Below are 14,874 nucleotides of genomic sequence, written 5' to 3'. Positions count from 1 at the left end.
TTAATCGTGTCGTGCCGTGTTGTGTAACGACTAACAACTTAGTATTTGTTGTGACGTGCTCCTTCATACTTGTCTAGAACCGTGTCGTGCCTTGCCTATGCCAGGCCCATCTAAAATCGTGCCCGTGCCAATCTAGCCAGTTTAACACCTCTAACCAAGGCGGTATTGGGGGCATCCAACCTACGTTTTGCAATTTATATTAGTCCATGTTTTGAACCAATTGATTGGGCATGGTAAAAAAAATCTCTAAACGTACATGTGAATGTTTTAATGTGACAAGAACATGGTGAATGAATGGTTGAAATTGCCCCATCCTCAGATAATAATTAAATTATCTGGTATTGAGGGTAGTATTTAATTAAGCAAGCTGCAAGCCTTGGTGCCAGAGGAAGAGGTCAAGACCATATCCATTATTCCAATCTCCATTCGTTCCAAGATGAGCTGGTATGGCATTTTTCTTCCAACAGTGTGTACGCGGTCAAGTCAGGGTATAGAGTGGCTCTTTCTTTTTCTGCTAATCATATCAATAATCCGATCCGTAGTTGTCTTTTAAACCTAATAAACACTTGTGGGGCTTAATTTGGAGGCTGAAAGTGTCCCCTAAAATCAGGAATTTTCGGTGGCAGGTTTGCAAAAACAATGAAGACTATCAGATTAGAGCTTCACACAGAGAACCGACGGGAAGACAGCATGCATCAATGACCAAATCCCATCTGAAAAAAAGGGGGGGAATTGCATTTCAGTGGGTGTTGGGGCAATTAAGTGTCAAGTGATGGAGAGGTTTTCATGAAATTGCTCTCTTCATGAAACGAAAAAAAGTAATTCGGAATACATGGAGAATGCAAGATAAAATGTCTAATATACCCCCACCATTGAAACCCTAAAATCAGTTATCCTCTTTTCCCCTTTCTGCTCCCAATTCTCCTCTCTCTCTCTCTCTCTCTCTCTCTCTCTCTCTCTCTCTCTCTCTCTCTCTCTCTCTCTCTCTCATCATCATCATCATCATCATCATCAGGTTCACCATTGAAGACTACCTGATTTCTTTGTCTCACTTCTGAATGGAACCAAATGCGGTACGTACGTGAGGCAGAAGTGCTGCAAGGGAATTGGAAATATTGAAATGATGAAGGTGGCTCGTGATGTCATCGTGAAGACAAGAGCTCGAGCTCTGTCCATGGCGGCGAGCAGCTCCTCTTCCAGATCGAGGAGATGTGATCTACTAAGGGGCGGAATCGAGCAGATTTGTTTGGGGTCGTACTGAAGTGGGTTCTCTCAGAACACTCTGTTGAACGGATTTTTGCTCTTTTTTATTAAAATCCATTGTTCATTCTATGAGCTTAAGTTGCTCTTTGTATGAAACTAAAATGCATATTGTATCAAAGTGTGTTGCTCTCTGTTTCAATATATGTTGCTCTTCTTATTAAAATTCATGACATCTTTTATGGATCTATGCTCCTTATTTTTTATTTTTGTCAAAGTAGCACTTGAATGAAAATGACTAAATTTGAAAAGTATTTTCTGCTCTTTTTATTAAAATCCATCGCACCTTATATGGATCTAAGTTGCTCTTTTTATGAAACTAAAATGCATCTTGTATCCACGTGGGTTGCTCCCTGTTTCAATACTAAACAGGGGTATTTTTGTCTTGATAAATTATGAATACCATGTCTTAGGAATTAATGTTCTCTTTCCCACGACTTATGAATTTCGAAAAAGTAATCCATGACTTGAGACTTATTTGCTTCAACACCCACTGAAATGCAATTCCCTGTAAAAAGGCTTCACTGGGTCATAAATACACCAGAAAATTCTCTCCATTTACCGTTACCCGATCACAATCAAATATCCGGCAACAAACTCGAAAACAGATTGCACTCAATGGAACAACATGCAACCTGCAATACAACAACAAAATCCAAGGCAATCACTGTCTCAAAACCCAGCTTAGCATCTGATGGAATTCTCGGCGAAGGCACAACGCAGAAGACTGTCATAGGGAACATAAATAATGAAAGTAAGAGAAACACTCATAATGCTCTGACAAAGGTACACTAATCTTCATCATCCTTTGGGGATTAGTTAATGTAAACGAGCAATAAGATCCCGAGCTGCATACAAGGACATGAACTAGAGAATTGAGGTAAAAGCATCATGGAGGTTCCGTGGAGATAAGGTGACCAAGAGATTTCCAGACGATGTCAAAGAATAGGGATTGTTAGACATAAAACTAAACCTATGCAACTGGTACTTCATACCGAAACTTTGAGAGATTAAGGAAACAACAAGAAACCTGCATCCTCTACCTAGAAGGCCCTCCTGCCACATTGACAATTCAGCTCAAATAGAGAGAGCACGAAGCCTTTAAGCTGACAGCCCAAGCTCAACATCAATAATTTGAAACAAGCAAAATCTAAAGGATCACAATGCAAGATCTTGCTAGGAGAGCAGGGCATACAACACTTTTATGGAGCTTTTTCTAGCTTATTCATTTATTATACTTCTCTTAATACAAACTTTGCATTCTCTTGTAGAGAGCAAGCCTTATAACATCACAAAACTTGAAAGGAAACATCATACTATTGTTTACCAAAAGCGAATGGCGTGCACTTTATTCACATCAGGAAAAGGGATGACTTCACAACTCTTAATCATTCCTTTGATGCACATTCTGATGTTTCGAACCCAGAATTTTACCGTCAAATCCTTAAGCAGCCTCACTTCGTTCTCATTATCCATCGTCGTCTTATGCATCCTTTGAACCATAATAAATATTCTTCCAGTTTACAAAACACCCTTCTTCACTTTTAATTGCTCAATTTTAGCACATCTTCTTCTTCACACTTTCAAGAGTTCTCTCACCCGTTCCATGCACACTTTACAATTTCTAAGACATTACCCATCAAACGGAGTTCCGGTTCGAGCCCATATACCTTCCCATCCATTTCCTGAATTTTCAATCACATTGTCCAAACAATGAACTTGCTACCAAATTTTTCTTTTATATTTTCCTCCACTTTGGCACATCGGAGTTAAGAATTACCGCTCCACTCCTGCTTATTCTGACAAAACAAGACATCCATGGCGCAAGAACAGCTTCCTCTGGCTTTCAGAAGGCAAAGATGTATATGACAGGATAATTTCCCTAAGTGATGGCCTTGAAAACACCATCCAATCTACCGTCTCCGTTCTCACATTAAGACACCCAGTCAAATTTATCTTTCTCAATTTTTCACAATTTGTCAAAATTTCTTTCAACCCTACTGTTGTCACCCCCAAGCAACCTTCCAACTCCAAATGCAGGAGCCCACGACATCTATTCCCTATAACCATCAACCCATCATCATCAATCCCTGATCTAGTTGCACCAAGGAAGTCCAGTTTGGAGAGTTCAAAACCATTTCCAATGTTCTTAATCCCCCCACATTCATCGATCTGTAAACTCCTAACCTTGGAGCAGCTCTTCAAGAAATCAGCAATGCCTTTCTCTGTTATACCCTTACAGGAGGACACAAGAAGCACCTCTAAACTAGGGCATACCGAAGCAATTTTTGCAAGACATTCATCGCTCAGTTTCGGATTATTTTCCAAGTTCAGAGACTTGATTCGTGGGTTTTTCACAATATCAGTAGCCTCGTCTACTCCTCCTCCAAGATTCGTTCCCACCATACTAATATCCTCTAGCAAAGGACAATTCTTTGCAAGCTTGAAAAAGGTTAACTCAGTTAGATTATCGCAAAGATCGAGGCATATTGTGACTAAAGCGGATAGAAATTGAGATAAATCACTCATTTTCTCATCAGTGAGCACATCTATTCCATCTAAAGATAAAGACTTCAGGGACGAGTATTTGTTTAAAACCGATGAAATTCCAGAGAAGGTGAGGGTCATGCAATGCGATAAAGTGAAACTCTTTAAAGGAATACCAGCCTTTGCAAGCAAATGGAGATATCCATCGGGAACTACCGAATCATGGATTTCAAGAGTTGATATATTTCTTGCACAATGAATCGAACAGTCATCTAATGAACCGAATCCAAATCCATCAACTGACACTAGACTCAAATTGGTACTATTGCGCATAACAAATTTGATTCCGTCCGATGTGACCAACAAACAGTCGAGAACTACAATATCGGTCAAGTAGACGCAATTCGTGGAAAGAGCTATTAGCGACTTATCAGTGAGAAATTCGTTACCAGATACGTTGATTTTTCTCAAACCCTTCAATTTTGACGACACCACCTCGATGCCCTTATCTGTCACGCCCACTTCACCCAGGCTCCGACCCTGTAGTTCAGGAACCGGCCCGAAATCATTTAAAGGATAGGAGATATCCAGATCCTCCAAACAGGGCATGGAGTCCGCAATAACAACCAACTCAATGTCGCGTAAGGTTTGGAGATTCCAACAAATCAAAACCCTAATATTCTTCATACGGGATCCTAGTAACCTCCAGCTCTCCAAGGGGAGGCCATCGGTTCCCGTGAAATCTAGGGTTTCGAGGTTTAAATCGGAGGTTGCGATGTCGGTGACGAGTCGGTTGAGATCTCCGCTGCGAAAGAAGCGGAGGTAGATGGAGTTGAGGTTGGGAAAACGAGTGAAGAGTGCGGAGAGGGGGATGAGCGCTGGATCGGCGAATATTTTGAGGCTGGTTCGGAGAGTGTTGGTGATGGAGAGGAATCGCTTGCAAGAGAGGGACGGGGATTCGAGAAGAGAGTGGTGGTGTTGGTGTAATTTGTTGAATATGATTTCCCAGCACTCGTCTGGAAGATCCTTGGGACTCATGGCCATTTTTGATACTGAACAAGGAGGAGACAATGTGGACAGATTTGGGCAAATAGAAAACCAAACGGGGCAATAGAAGTTCAAACTTCAAAGGAAAAGGCTTTACCAGTTAAAACAAGTCTATGCCCGGCTTAAGCACACATTAATTAACTTCGGCGCATAAAATCATTGTCTTTTAGTGGGAATTCACTTAAAACTGGAGCAAAGTACGTAAGAGATTTCAAATCTGAAATCTTAATGGGAGAAAACTCCTAAGTCTCCGACATTCGAACTTGATATCTTAAAAAGGAGAAAACACTTCACACCTTAACCATCAGGCTATTTGGGTGGGTTGCAATTTCAAATCTGTCATTAACTCAATTTGAGTATTTGATTTTTTTTTTTTAAAAGAACTCAGACTCCATTATGCACCTAACTTTGGTAAAATTGCACCTTCAAGGGAGAAACTTATTTATGACGGACACTACACCTCCTCAAAAGAATCTATCACACAATTAATACGTCTCAAATAGAGAAAAACAAGGAGCCCAAACACTTACGACCTAAGCCCAACATCAATAGTTACAACTAGCAAAATTTTAGTACAAACTAACAATGCAAGATCTTTGTTGGAGCACAGGGCATACAACACTATTATGGAGACTTTTTCTAGCTTGTTTATTCCTTCTTTATTTTTCCGTTCTCACCGTAATTATTTTAACACAGTAAAAAGTCAATTCCGCGTCTTATTTTTAGGCATTTCATTTTGCTAAAAATACACAACAAAAATTAATTGCTTCACACGAAACTTAACATGGCATCATATATAAGTATCAGCACAAGTAGATAAGAAGTTCCGAATAAAAACATTGCATTCTCTTGTAGAGGGCACGCAATAACATCAAAAAACTTGCAGGAAAATATCGCAAGCGATAGTATATATATACTAGAAAAGTACGACGGACATTTTATTTACATCAGAAGGGTAAGACTTCACCCCTCTTAATCATTCTCTTAATCCTTCCTTCCTTTTATGCACATTCTGCTGTTTCAAACCCTGCCTTTTGCTGCCAAATACTTAAGTAGCCTCACTTCGTTCTCATTATCCATCAACAAGCTCTTTTCCAGCTTTTGAACCCCATTGAATTATTCTTCCAGCATACAATACAAGACACAACCTTCTTCATGGTTAATCGTTTGGTTTTAGCACATCGATCAAATGAAATTCACGTTCGAGCTAGCCGATACATCTCCCCATCCTTTTTCATACTTTCCTCATGGTTGGGCTTTAACAAGTGCATGTGTCAATCACATGCATGCATGGTCCCGAAACTAAACTTGCTAATTAATTATTTTTTCCTAATGAAATAAATTAAATCTTCTTCCACATTAATTGGCTCATCGAAGTTTGTCAACACATCAACTGATATATATCTCTTTCTCAAAGACCAAATACATCATAGAATAGTAAAAAACAAGTTTGTGCAAAAAATTATAAATATAGGGTAACTATTAAGAAAGTTACACAAATTATCAAAACAAACCAATTGCTTCAATTTTCTGTGACTAAGTTGTCAAATATTTCTAATTAGCAATCTTACTCATATTCTTCTAAATTATGCTCAATTCACGCCCTGTAAATGATAGTTACACCCAAGGATGGGATCAGGGGGTCTAGTGGCGACGACCGCCACGACAAGAATTTTAGAAAATACAATTATTATATGTAAAAAAAAAATTTATGTACAATTTATATAGTCTCGCCACCTCTAGATGTTTTTAGTATACATTTCGCCACTGCTAGAGTAAAATTCTGGTTCCGTCCTTGGTTGCACCCCGTGAAAAAAAAAAATTTGATAGTTACACCATCTCTGAATTTGTGTTTAATCATAAAACACACCCCCCCCTGTGAATTATTGTTGTACCCTCGTAAATAGGTGTTCAAACCACAAATTCACGCCATATTAATTGTCAATGGGGATGGTGCTATGCAGTGGTGTGTGTAGCACCATGTTGTGCACCTCCGAGCCGTCAGATCGTGCATCTGACGGCTCAGATCTCAACTCGGTAATAAACGGCTCTTGATCGTTGAATGCCGAAATGAAATCCGAGCCGTCGAGAGCACGATCCAACGGCTCAAAGTTGCGCAGCACGATTCTGTGCATCTCACCTATGTCAATTTCTGTTCCTCGCTTTACTACCCCTCAAACACCTTCAAGAGCCCAGCTCAGCTCTCATACATCCACCACCATATTTCCAACAGCCTTCGCATCGTTGTGATGGGAGATTATGAAATCTAACGCAGTGGAATCATCTCACGAACTAGATAGAGTTCTAGCAGAAGAAAGAATGTTCGAATCCGTAAGACACCTATAATCCACAAGGAAAAAAGAGAAATTCTAAATGATTATTGATGATTGAATTCCTATGCCGTTGGCTACATCCTTATTAAATTTATAGGCTGAAACTCAAACTCAATAAAAAATAATTGAATCTGCAAATCAAGGAAAACGATAAAGCAAACCCAGAAAGGAAGAAATAAAAATAAAATATTTGACTTAACCTACTCATGGAAATTAAAGACCATTAAAAGTTAAGAAACATGCCAAAACAAGCGGCACAAGATTCAAGTTTCCTAAACTAGGTCGTTATTACTAAAATAAAGTCTTCGTAATTTAAAACCCATATTGCACCTCTTCAAGAAAGAATCATTCCAACCTGTTCCTTTGCTTTGGCTTATCAAAGTTAAGAATTACAACTCCATAGCTGACAAAACAAGACATCCATGCACAAGAAAACCTTCCTCTGAGAAGGCAAATAAGAATGTGACAGGATAATTTTCCTCAACGACGGCTTTGGAAACACCATCCAAAATTACAACTCCATGGCTGACGAAACAAGACATCCATGCACAAGAAGAGCTTCCTCAGAGAAGGCAAATAAGAATGTGGCTGGATAATTTTCCTCAATGACGGCCTTGAAAACACCATCCAATTTACCGTCAACATACTCACATTAAGACACCCAGTCAAATTTAACCTTCTCAATCTCTTGCAATTTGTCAATATTCCTTTCAACCCTACCACTGTCACTCCCAAGCAACCGCCCAAGTTCAATTTCAGGAGCTTGCCACATCTATTCCCAATAACCACCAACCCGTGATCATTAATCCCAGATCTAGCTGCTCCAAGAACCTCCAATTCGGGGAGTTCAAAACCATGTCCAATGTTCATAATCCCCTCACATTCATTGATCCACAACTTCTTAATCTTGGAGCCGCTCTTAAAAAAATCAGCAATGCCTTTCTCTGTAATACCTTTGCAAGAAGACACATCAAGCAACTCTAAACTGGGGCATACCGAAGCAAGTTTTGCAAGACATTCATCGCTCAGATTCGGATTATTTTCCAAGTTTACAGACTTGATTTGTGGGTTTCTCACAATATCGGTCGCCTTGTTTCCTCCTCCTCCTAGATTAGTTTCCTCCATACCAATCTCCTCTAGGAAAGGACAATTCTTTGCAAGCTTGAAAAAGGTTAACTCAGTTAGATTACCGCAACGATTGAGGCTAATTGTGACTAAAGCGGAGAGATATTGAGATAAATCACTCATTTTCTCATCAGTGAGAAAATCTATTCCATCTAAAGATAACCACTCCAGGGACCGGTGTTTGTTTAAAAGCGAAGAAATTCCAGAGAAGGTGAAGCATGGGCTCATGGGTTGAGAAAGAGCGAAACCCTTTAAAGGAATACCAGTCATTTTTGCAAGAAAATGGAGATATTCATCGGGAACTACCGAATAGTTGATTGCGAGATTTGATAAGTTTCTTGCACAACGAATTGAATAATCATCTAGTCGAAGTCGACCGAAATCGATTTCGCTGACCGACAAGAAACTCAAATTGGTACTATTGCGCAGAACAAATTCAATACCGTGCGAAGTAACCAACGAACAGCCGACTACAAGATCTGTCAAGTAGACACAGTTCGTGGAAAGAGCTAAAAGTGACTTATCGGTGAGTTTTTCGTTACCAGATATGTCGATTCTTCTCAACCCCTTTAATTTGCACGACACCACCTCGATTCCACGATCGGTCACATTCCCTTCATCCAGAGGATAGGAGATATCTAGATCCTCCAAACAGGGCATCGAATCGGCTATAACATCTAAGTCATGGTCGCGTAAAGTGAGAAGAGTGAAGCAACACAAAACCTTCACATTCTTCATACGAGATCCTAATACCTTCAAACCCTCCAAAGGAAGTTCTTCGGCTCCCGATAGGTCGAGGGTTTGGAGGTCTAAATTGGAATTTGTTGCGACGTCGACCATGATGCGGTGGAGATCATCGTGACGGAAGTTAATGATATCGAGAGAGTTGAGGCGTGGGTATCGGTTGAAGAGTTTGGAGAGGGGGCCGATGAGCGATGGATGGGTGATATTGAAGTGGGTTCGGAGGGTGTTGGTGATGGAGAGGAATCGCTTGCAGGAGAGGGATAGGGATTCGAGATGAGAGGGGTGGCGGAGAAGTAATGGATTGAATATGAGTTCCCAGCACTCGTCTGGAAGATCTTGCCAACTCTCCGCCATGTTTGTTATTGATGTATAGGACTCTGAAGACTCCCAAAGATACAAATTGGTTTTATAGAGAGAGAGAGAGAGAGAGAGAGAGAGAGATTTACGGCATCTTATGGATATCGATTTTGATTTTAATTTCAGCTTACCCTACAATTCTGTTCGAGATTAGAGAATTTCATTCATTTTTATTGAATTTGTTTTACAAAATCTCAAAAGCTACTCAAAATCTTCAATTTTGGAATTTTGAAAATTTCTTTCTTTTTCCAGGTTCTCAAAATCTATAGATTCTAACCTGATTTTTAGAAGCTATAACGTCAGAATTTTTTTCGCTAACAGCCACTTATTTTTTGATTATTTTTTAGAGGATTTCTCATAGGAAAATATTGATTTTTGATGAGAAAATTTTTTTTTTTTCTCCCTCGACATGGGTGACAATATCTATGTGGTCAATTATCTCTCTATCTGTCTCTCGTCCCCAAATTATTCTTTAAATTGTGTTAAAGAAAAGTCCAATTTATTCGACTACCCCATTAATTTCAACTTTAATCCAACTACATGTCGTTAACAATCCTATAACTATTAGGCAAATGGACTTCGAGTTGGTGTTTTGCAGATCCGACGGCTCGGATCTTATTTCGGTAGTCAACAATCGAGACCCGTTCATTGTCGAGATGAAATTTAAGCCGTCGGATGCAGAAGTGTGCAACACGATACTGCGCACACCACTGCACAAACAACAAAAATTAAGATTTTACTCTGGATAACTTTTACACAGACTTTTGTACTTGTTCGAATTCATTTCGTAACTATTCATCTTATAGCGCAAGTATTGATAAAAAATGACATGTCTCTAATCTATCAAATATACTTTAATAAAGATTGTTTTGTTTAGCTATCTAAAAATAGAATTTTAGATCTTAGTTGGAGGGTACGGCATAGAGCACTATGGAGCTTCTGAGCGTGTGTGCCAGATTTTTTAAAATCAAGCATGAGGAACATATTAGGATGCAAATTGAAAATTCCACAAGAAAAATAGAAAAACAACTCTATTCAGTACCTTAACACAGCCCTAAAAACTTAACACCAACAATACCCCTGCAAAACGAAACATAGACCCAAACAATTCACACCCACACCCCAACCTACACACACAGACAACTCAGGGTTTGGGCGCATATATTATTTTACATCCTTCTCGGCAGTGAGTTGGAGGACTAGAGCCTGACATTATTAGGCTTCGTTCCAGAATACCTTTTTAAAAAATAAGTACTTATTTTACATTTTCAAACTCAAAAATAACATAAATAAAAAAAAATTTTAATTTTTTTTTCATCGTATAAAAGATCTCAATGAGATCTATCAAACAAAGTCCATATTGATAGGAAAATTATTTACGTAAACACATGATTTTTGAGCTTGAAATTGCCTTTCAAGCGCCGCCACTGTCAATCCAGCCTTCACTTCAAAATCTGCATTATATTTCTGCAAAATAAATGAACAAGAACCAACAATATATATACGCCCAACGCTCTTCAAGATGCGCCGATGCGGTCTATTGTTGAGAAGGAGGCGGCACCTGCCGTGAAGGAGGTAAAATAAAGCCCAAACAATGAGTTGTCTAAGTGTGTTGGTTGGGGTGTGGGTGTGAGTTGTTTGGGTCCTTTTGTTTTGCAGGGGTATTGTTGATGTTAAGTTTTAGGGTTATGCGTTAAGAGTAGAGGTGGCAATCCTAACTCATATTTATCTTTTAATTTCAACCCATTTATACCGTTTCCGTACTTACACTACACCCACTCAAATTATCTCTCAATCTTAAGCAATTTGTCACTATTTCTTTCAACTCTATTGTTGTCACTCCTAAGCAACCGCCCAAGTCCAAATTCAAGAGGCAACGACATCTATCCCTATACTCGCCAACCCATCATCATTAATCCTTGATCTAGCTGCATCAAGAACCACCAATTGGGAGAGTTCAAAACCATTTCCAATGTTCTTAATCCCTCTTAACATTTATTGATCTACAACTTCCGAATCTTTCAGTCGCGCTTCGAGAAATCAGCAATGCCGTCGCTGTAATATCTTTACAAGAAGAAACATCAAGCACCTCTAAACTGGGGCATACCGAAGCAAGTTTTGCAAGACATTCATTGCTCAGATTCCAAATTTTGTTCAAGTTCAGACACTTGATTCATTAATTTTTCATGCCCTCCAAGATCGTTCCCTCCATACTAATATCCTCTAGTAAAAGACAATTCTTTGCAACCGTGAAAAGGGTTGTCTCAGTTAGATCTTGAGTAGAGAGCCATTGAGATAAATCACTAATTATCTAATCAGTGAGGGAATCTATTCCAGCTAAACATAAACGCTCCAGGTAATGGTATTTGTTAAGAAACGATGAAATTGCAGAGAAGGTGAAGCCCGGGTATAGGGACCGAGCAAGACTGAAACTCTTTCAAGGAATACCAGCTTTAACAAGCAAATGGATAAATTCATCCGGAACGACCGAATCACAGATATACCAAGAGCTGATAAATTTCTTGCACAACAAATTGAATCCCCAAATACGCCAAATTGAATTTGATCAACTAATAGTGAACTCAAATTGGCGCTATTGCGCATTACAAATGTAATTCCATACGAAGTAACCAACGAACAGTCAAGAATAAGAATTTGTGTCAGGTAGATGCAATTCGTGGGTACAGCTAAAAGCCTAAAAGCGACTTATCAAACCCTTTAATTTGGACGACACCGCCTCGATCCCGCTATCCGTCGCGCCCGCCTCGAATTCATTGGTAAGTTCGGAGATAGCTAAATCCTCCAAACAGGGCATCGAATTGGCTATAACAACCATGATATAAAAAATGTACTATGTGCACAGTGGTATCAGCAGAAACGTTAATTTCGTAGGGTTTCTTAAGAATATTGTCCATTTAAAAAAATTATCTTCACCAGAAATCGGTAGATATTTCAGTCATATAATCTTTTAAAGTATAATTTGCATAGAAAGACCTATTGTTTTTTTTATCAATAGAACTTTTGTAAAAATTATCTTCACCAGAAATTGATAGATATTTCGGTCATATAATCTTTTAAAGTATAATTTGCATAGAAAGACCTATTGTTTTTTCTATCAATAGAACTTTTGTTAGGTAGTCCTATGGTACACACCCCTTATTAGGGGGTGTACCATACGCACCATAATTTTAAACCCTTGGATTTAAAAGTGAATAATCCGGACCACTCATTTATTAAATCAATTAATAATATGAAAAAATGGCTTAGAAGGTAATAGGTTATTCTATCTTCCTTGACTCTCTCTCCCTCTCCCTCATTTGTAAAATACTGCAAATTATATAACATAACCATAATTGTTATGACAACACAAAAAATTGGCATTTTCTTACCACAATGTGTTGTACCAAAAGAACATTTAGAATTGTGCATTCAATGTACTTGATATAAAATCAATTTCTCTGTTGTAATTGAATGTACGGTTAACTTGCAACCGCGACACCATAATGACGATCAAAACTATTGATTTTGTTATACTTGTTGATTAAATAATCCACGTAACTTTTTTGGCTCGATAGGGTTTAGAAAGCCCTTTTATCGGCACCAGAATTCAATAGTAAAAAGATTTTTTTTGTCTGACTAAGGGTCTAATGATAAGCGATCAACTTCATTCTTGTATCTGGATATATTAAATTTTTTCTATTACGCAGTTGTCGTTATCTAATTTTGGTGATAATGCTGAATATTGTATGATTTGATATTCTAACAGTTATGATCGATCATTCTAAAAATATATTCGCTAACGACGTTTAGTTATGGTATGGTATTTTGCCGATTATAACTATCGTTAACTGAATATTATGATTGATAAATGGAATCCAACTGATAATTGGAGTCCGACTCCTCTCCAATCCTCCTAATTAAAATTGGAGGATCCTCCAATCTTATTGATAATGTGACACGTAGAGACCATTGCATCCAACGGTCAAGAATAAAATATCTTCTTCATACCAAAAACACCTGATAACTTTCTCTCTCTTTTTCCATCCCCTCTTCCCTCAGCCGACAGCCATCGCTACTGGGCCCTCTAACTCCTCTCTTACCCATTACTGTAGCTCATCCCCCACAAAACACACAACACCCCACACCCCCCCCCCCCCCAGACTAATATGAAAAACCCAAACCCACCATTAGACCCGTCAAAAAAAATTTCCGATAAGTCAGACCCATCAAATTTGCTATGAACAATCCTCTTCACAGCCAATGCCTTCTCCGAGCTACTTTTAAATTATAGCCTTTTACAACCAGAGAGATTCTTTTTCTCCTCTTGTCATTGCCCTCATTCTTCTCAAGTGTTTGACAATTACTACGTAATTCTAGCATGCTTTCAACAGTTTTAACTTAAGACACCTCGTAGGTATCTTGTAATTCAGAGGACATAGATGATACAATGATTTGTATTGGATACTCCTTTCCAACTTAGGGTCAGCTTCAATCCAAGTCCTTCAAAATCTGATCAAAAGCTGCATTGAACTATGGATGGGAGACAAGAGAGAACTAGCAATAAGATTTCTGGTAAATCCTCATTGGTGAAAGCCTCATGGGGATTTCCCCTGGCCAACAGGAACTAGGAGATTTCACGTAGACATTGAAGAATAGGAATTGTCAGATAGAAAAATAAAATAAATCAACCTAAGCCACCGATACATCATACCCTATAACATTGAGACATACAGGAAACTACAGGGACCTGCATCCTCCTCGGAAGGCCACACAGAGAATACAACTCAAATAGAGAGACCACGTAGCCTCTACGCTGACAGCCCAAGTTCAATATCAATAGTTTGTAACAAGCAAAATCATAGAGAATCACAATGCAAGATCTTAGTTGGAGTGTAGGGCATACAACTATGGAGTTTTTTCTACATTTTGGGTAAACTGCAGTTTCTATTAAGCACAAACAAACCAGACATAGGGCCTAAACCGGTAGAAAAACCATATACATTGACTACTCATCTCTATACAAGAGCAAACAGCAAACAAGACTAAGTAGCAAAAATTCTAGTAGAAACCCTCCACTTCATAGCAAGCAATCTGTTGGCATCATTCCGCTCAACTCTCCTCCAAGAAGCTAAACAAGCCCCGACCTCTTCTTCTATTAAGGTAATCAAACCTTGAGCAGTCCTACTCTGACGCTGAAAGACTGACGTTGAAAGACACGAGAGTTTCTTTCCCTCCAAATCCAACAAAGAGAGGCAACAAGAGAGAGGCGGAAAATAGTATGGTCCAAGGAAAATGCAGTTAAATGAGAGCACGCCCAAGCGAGTTCATCAGCAAAACCAAGATCATCCCTACCAATATTATTCAACCATTGAAAATAGGTCCAAACCTACAGAGAGAAAGGGCGGGAAAAAAATAAGTGCTCATGGGTCTCAATCTGAGCATCACATAAACTCCAAGTCATATCAACTTGTATTCCACAGTTTTCCAACCTATCCTTAGTGGCTAATCTGATGTAGAGCGG

The 14,874-nt window shown here is 38.9% G+C and overlaps 2 protein-coding genes across 2 annotated transcripts; both read right to left on the bottom strand.

The window, feature by feature from the left end:
* Positions 1–3,054: 3,054 nt before the first annotated feature.
* Positions 3,055–4,791, bottom strand: LOC131328611 (EIN3-binding F-box protein 1-like). Its single transcript, XM_058361535.1, has one exon. It carries the CDS (start codon positions 4,789–4,791, stop codon positions 3,055–3,057), a length of 1,737 nt encoding a protein of 578 aa, XP_058217518.1.
* Positions 4,792–6,728: 1,937 nt separating this feature from the next.
* LOC131328610 (EIN3-binding F-box protein 1-like) lies at positions 6,729–9,350 on the bottom strand. Its single transcript, XM_058361534.1, has 3 exons — positions 7,643–9,350; positions 7,066–7,134; positions 6,729–6,961 (listed from the first exon to the last, which is right to left on the bottom strand). Exons 1-3 carry the CDS (start codon positions 9,348–9,350, stop codon positions 6,729–6,731), a joined length of 2,010 nt encoding a protein of 669 aa, XP_058217517.1.
* Between the last annotated feature and the right edge of the window lie 5,524 nt (positions 9,351–14,874).

Source organism: Rhododendron vialii, chromosome 6a, assembly GCF_030253575.1.
Source record: "Rhododendron vialii isolate Sample 1 chromosome 6a, ASM3025357v1".
NCBI lineage: Eukaryota > Viridiplantae > Streptophyta > Magnoliopsida > Ericales > Ericaceae > Rhododendron > Rhododendron vialii.
Note: the sequence above shows the minus strand (reverse complement) of the source record. Positions and strands in the feature narration are given on the sequence as shown.

Bases quoted from the DNA above. Each gene is read 5' to 3' on its own strand.
- LOC131328611 (XM_058361535.1), bottom strand. From the start codon at position 4,791: ATGGCCATGAGTCCCAAGGATCTTCCAGACGAGTGCTGGGAAATCATA.
- LOC131328610 (XM_058361534.1), bottom strand. From the start codon at position 9,350: ATGGCGGAGAGTTGGCAAGATCTTCCAGACGAGTGCTGGGAACTCATA. The intron at 7,135-7,642 runs GTAATTTTGGAT...TGTGGATTATAG, and splicing joins GTTTCGTCAGCCATGGAGTT to GTGTCTTACGGATTCGAACA. The intron at 6,962-7,065 runs GTTAGATTTCAT...TTTGAGGGGTAG, and splicing joins TCGTGAGATGATTCCACTGC to TAAAGCGAGGAACAGAAATT.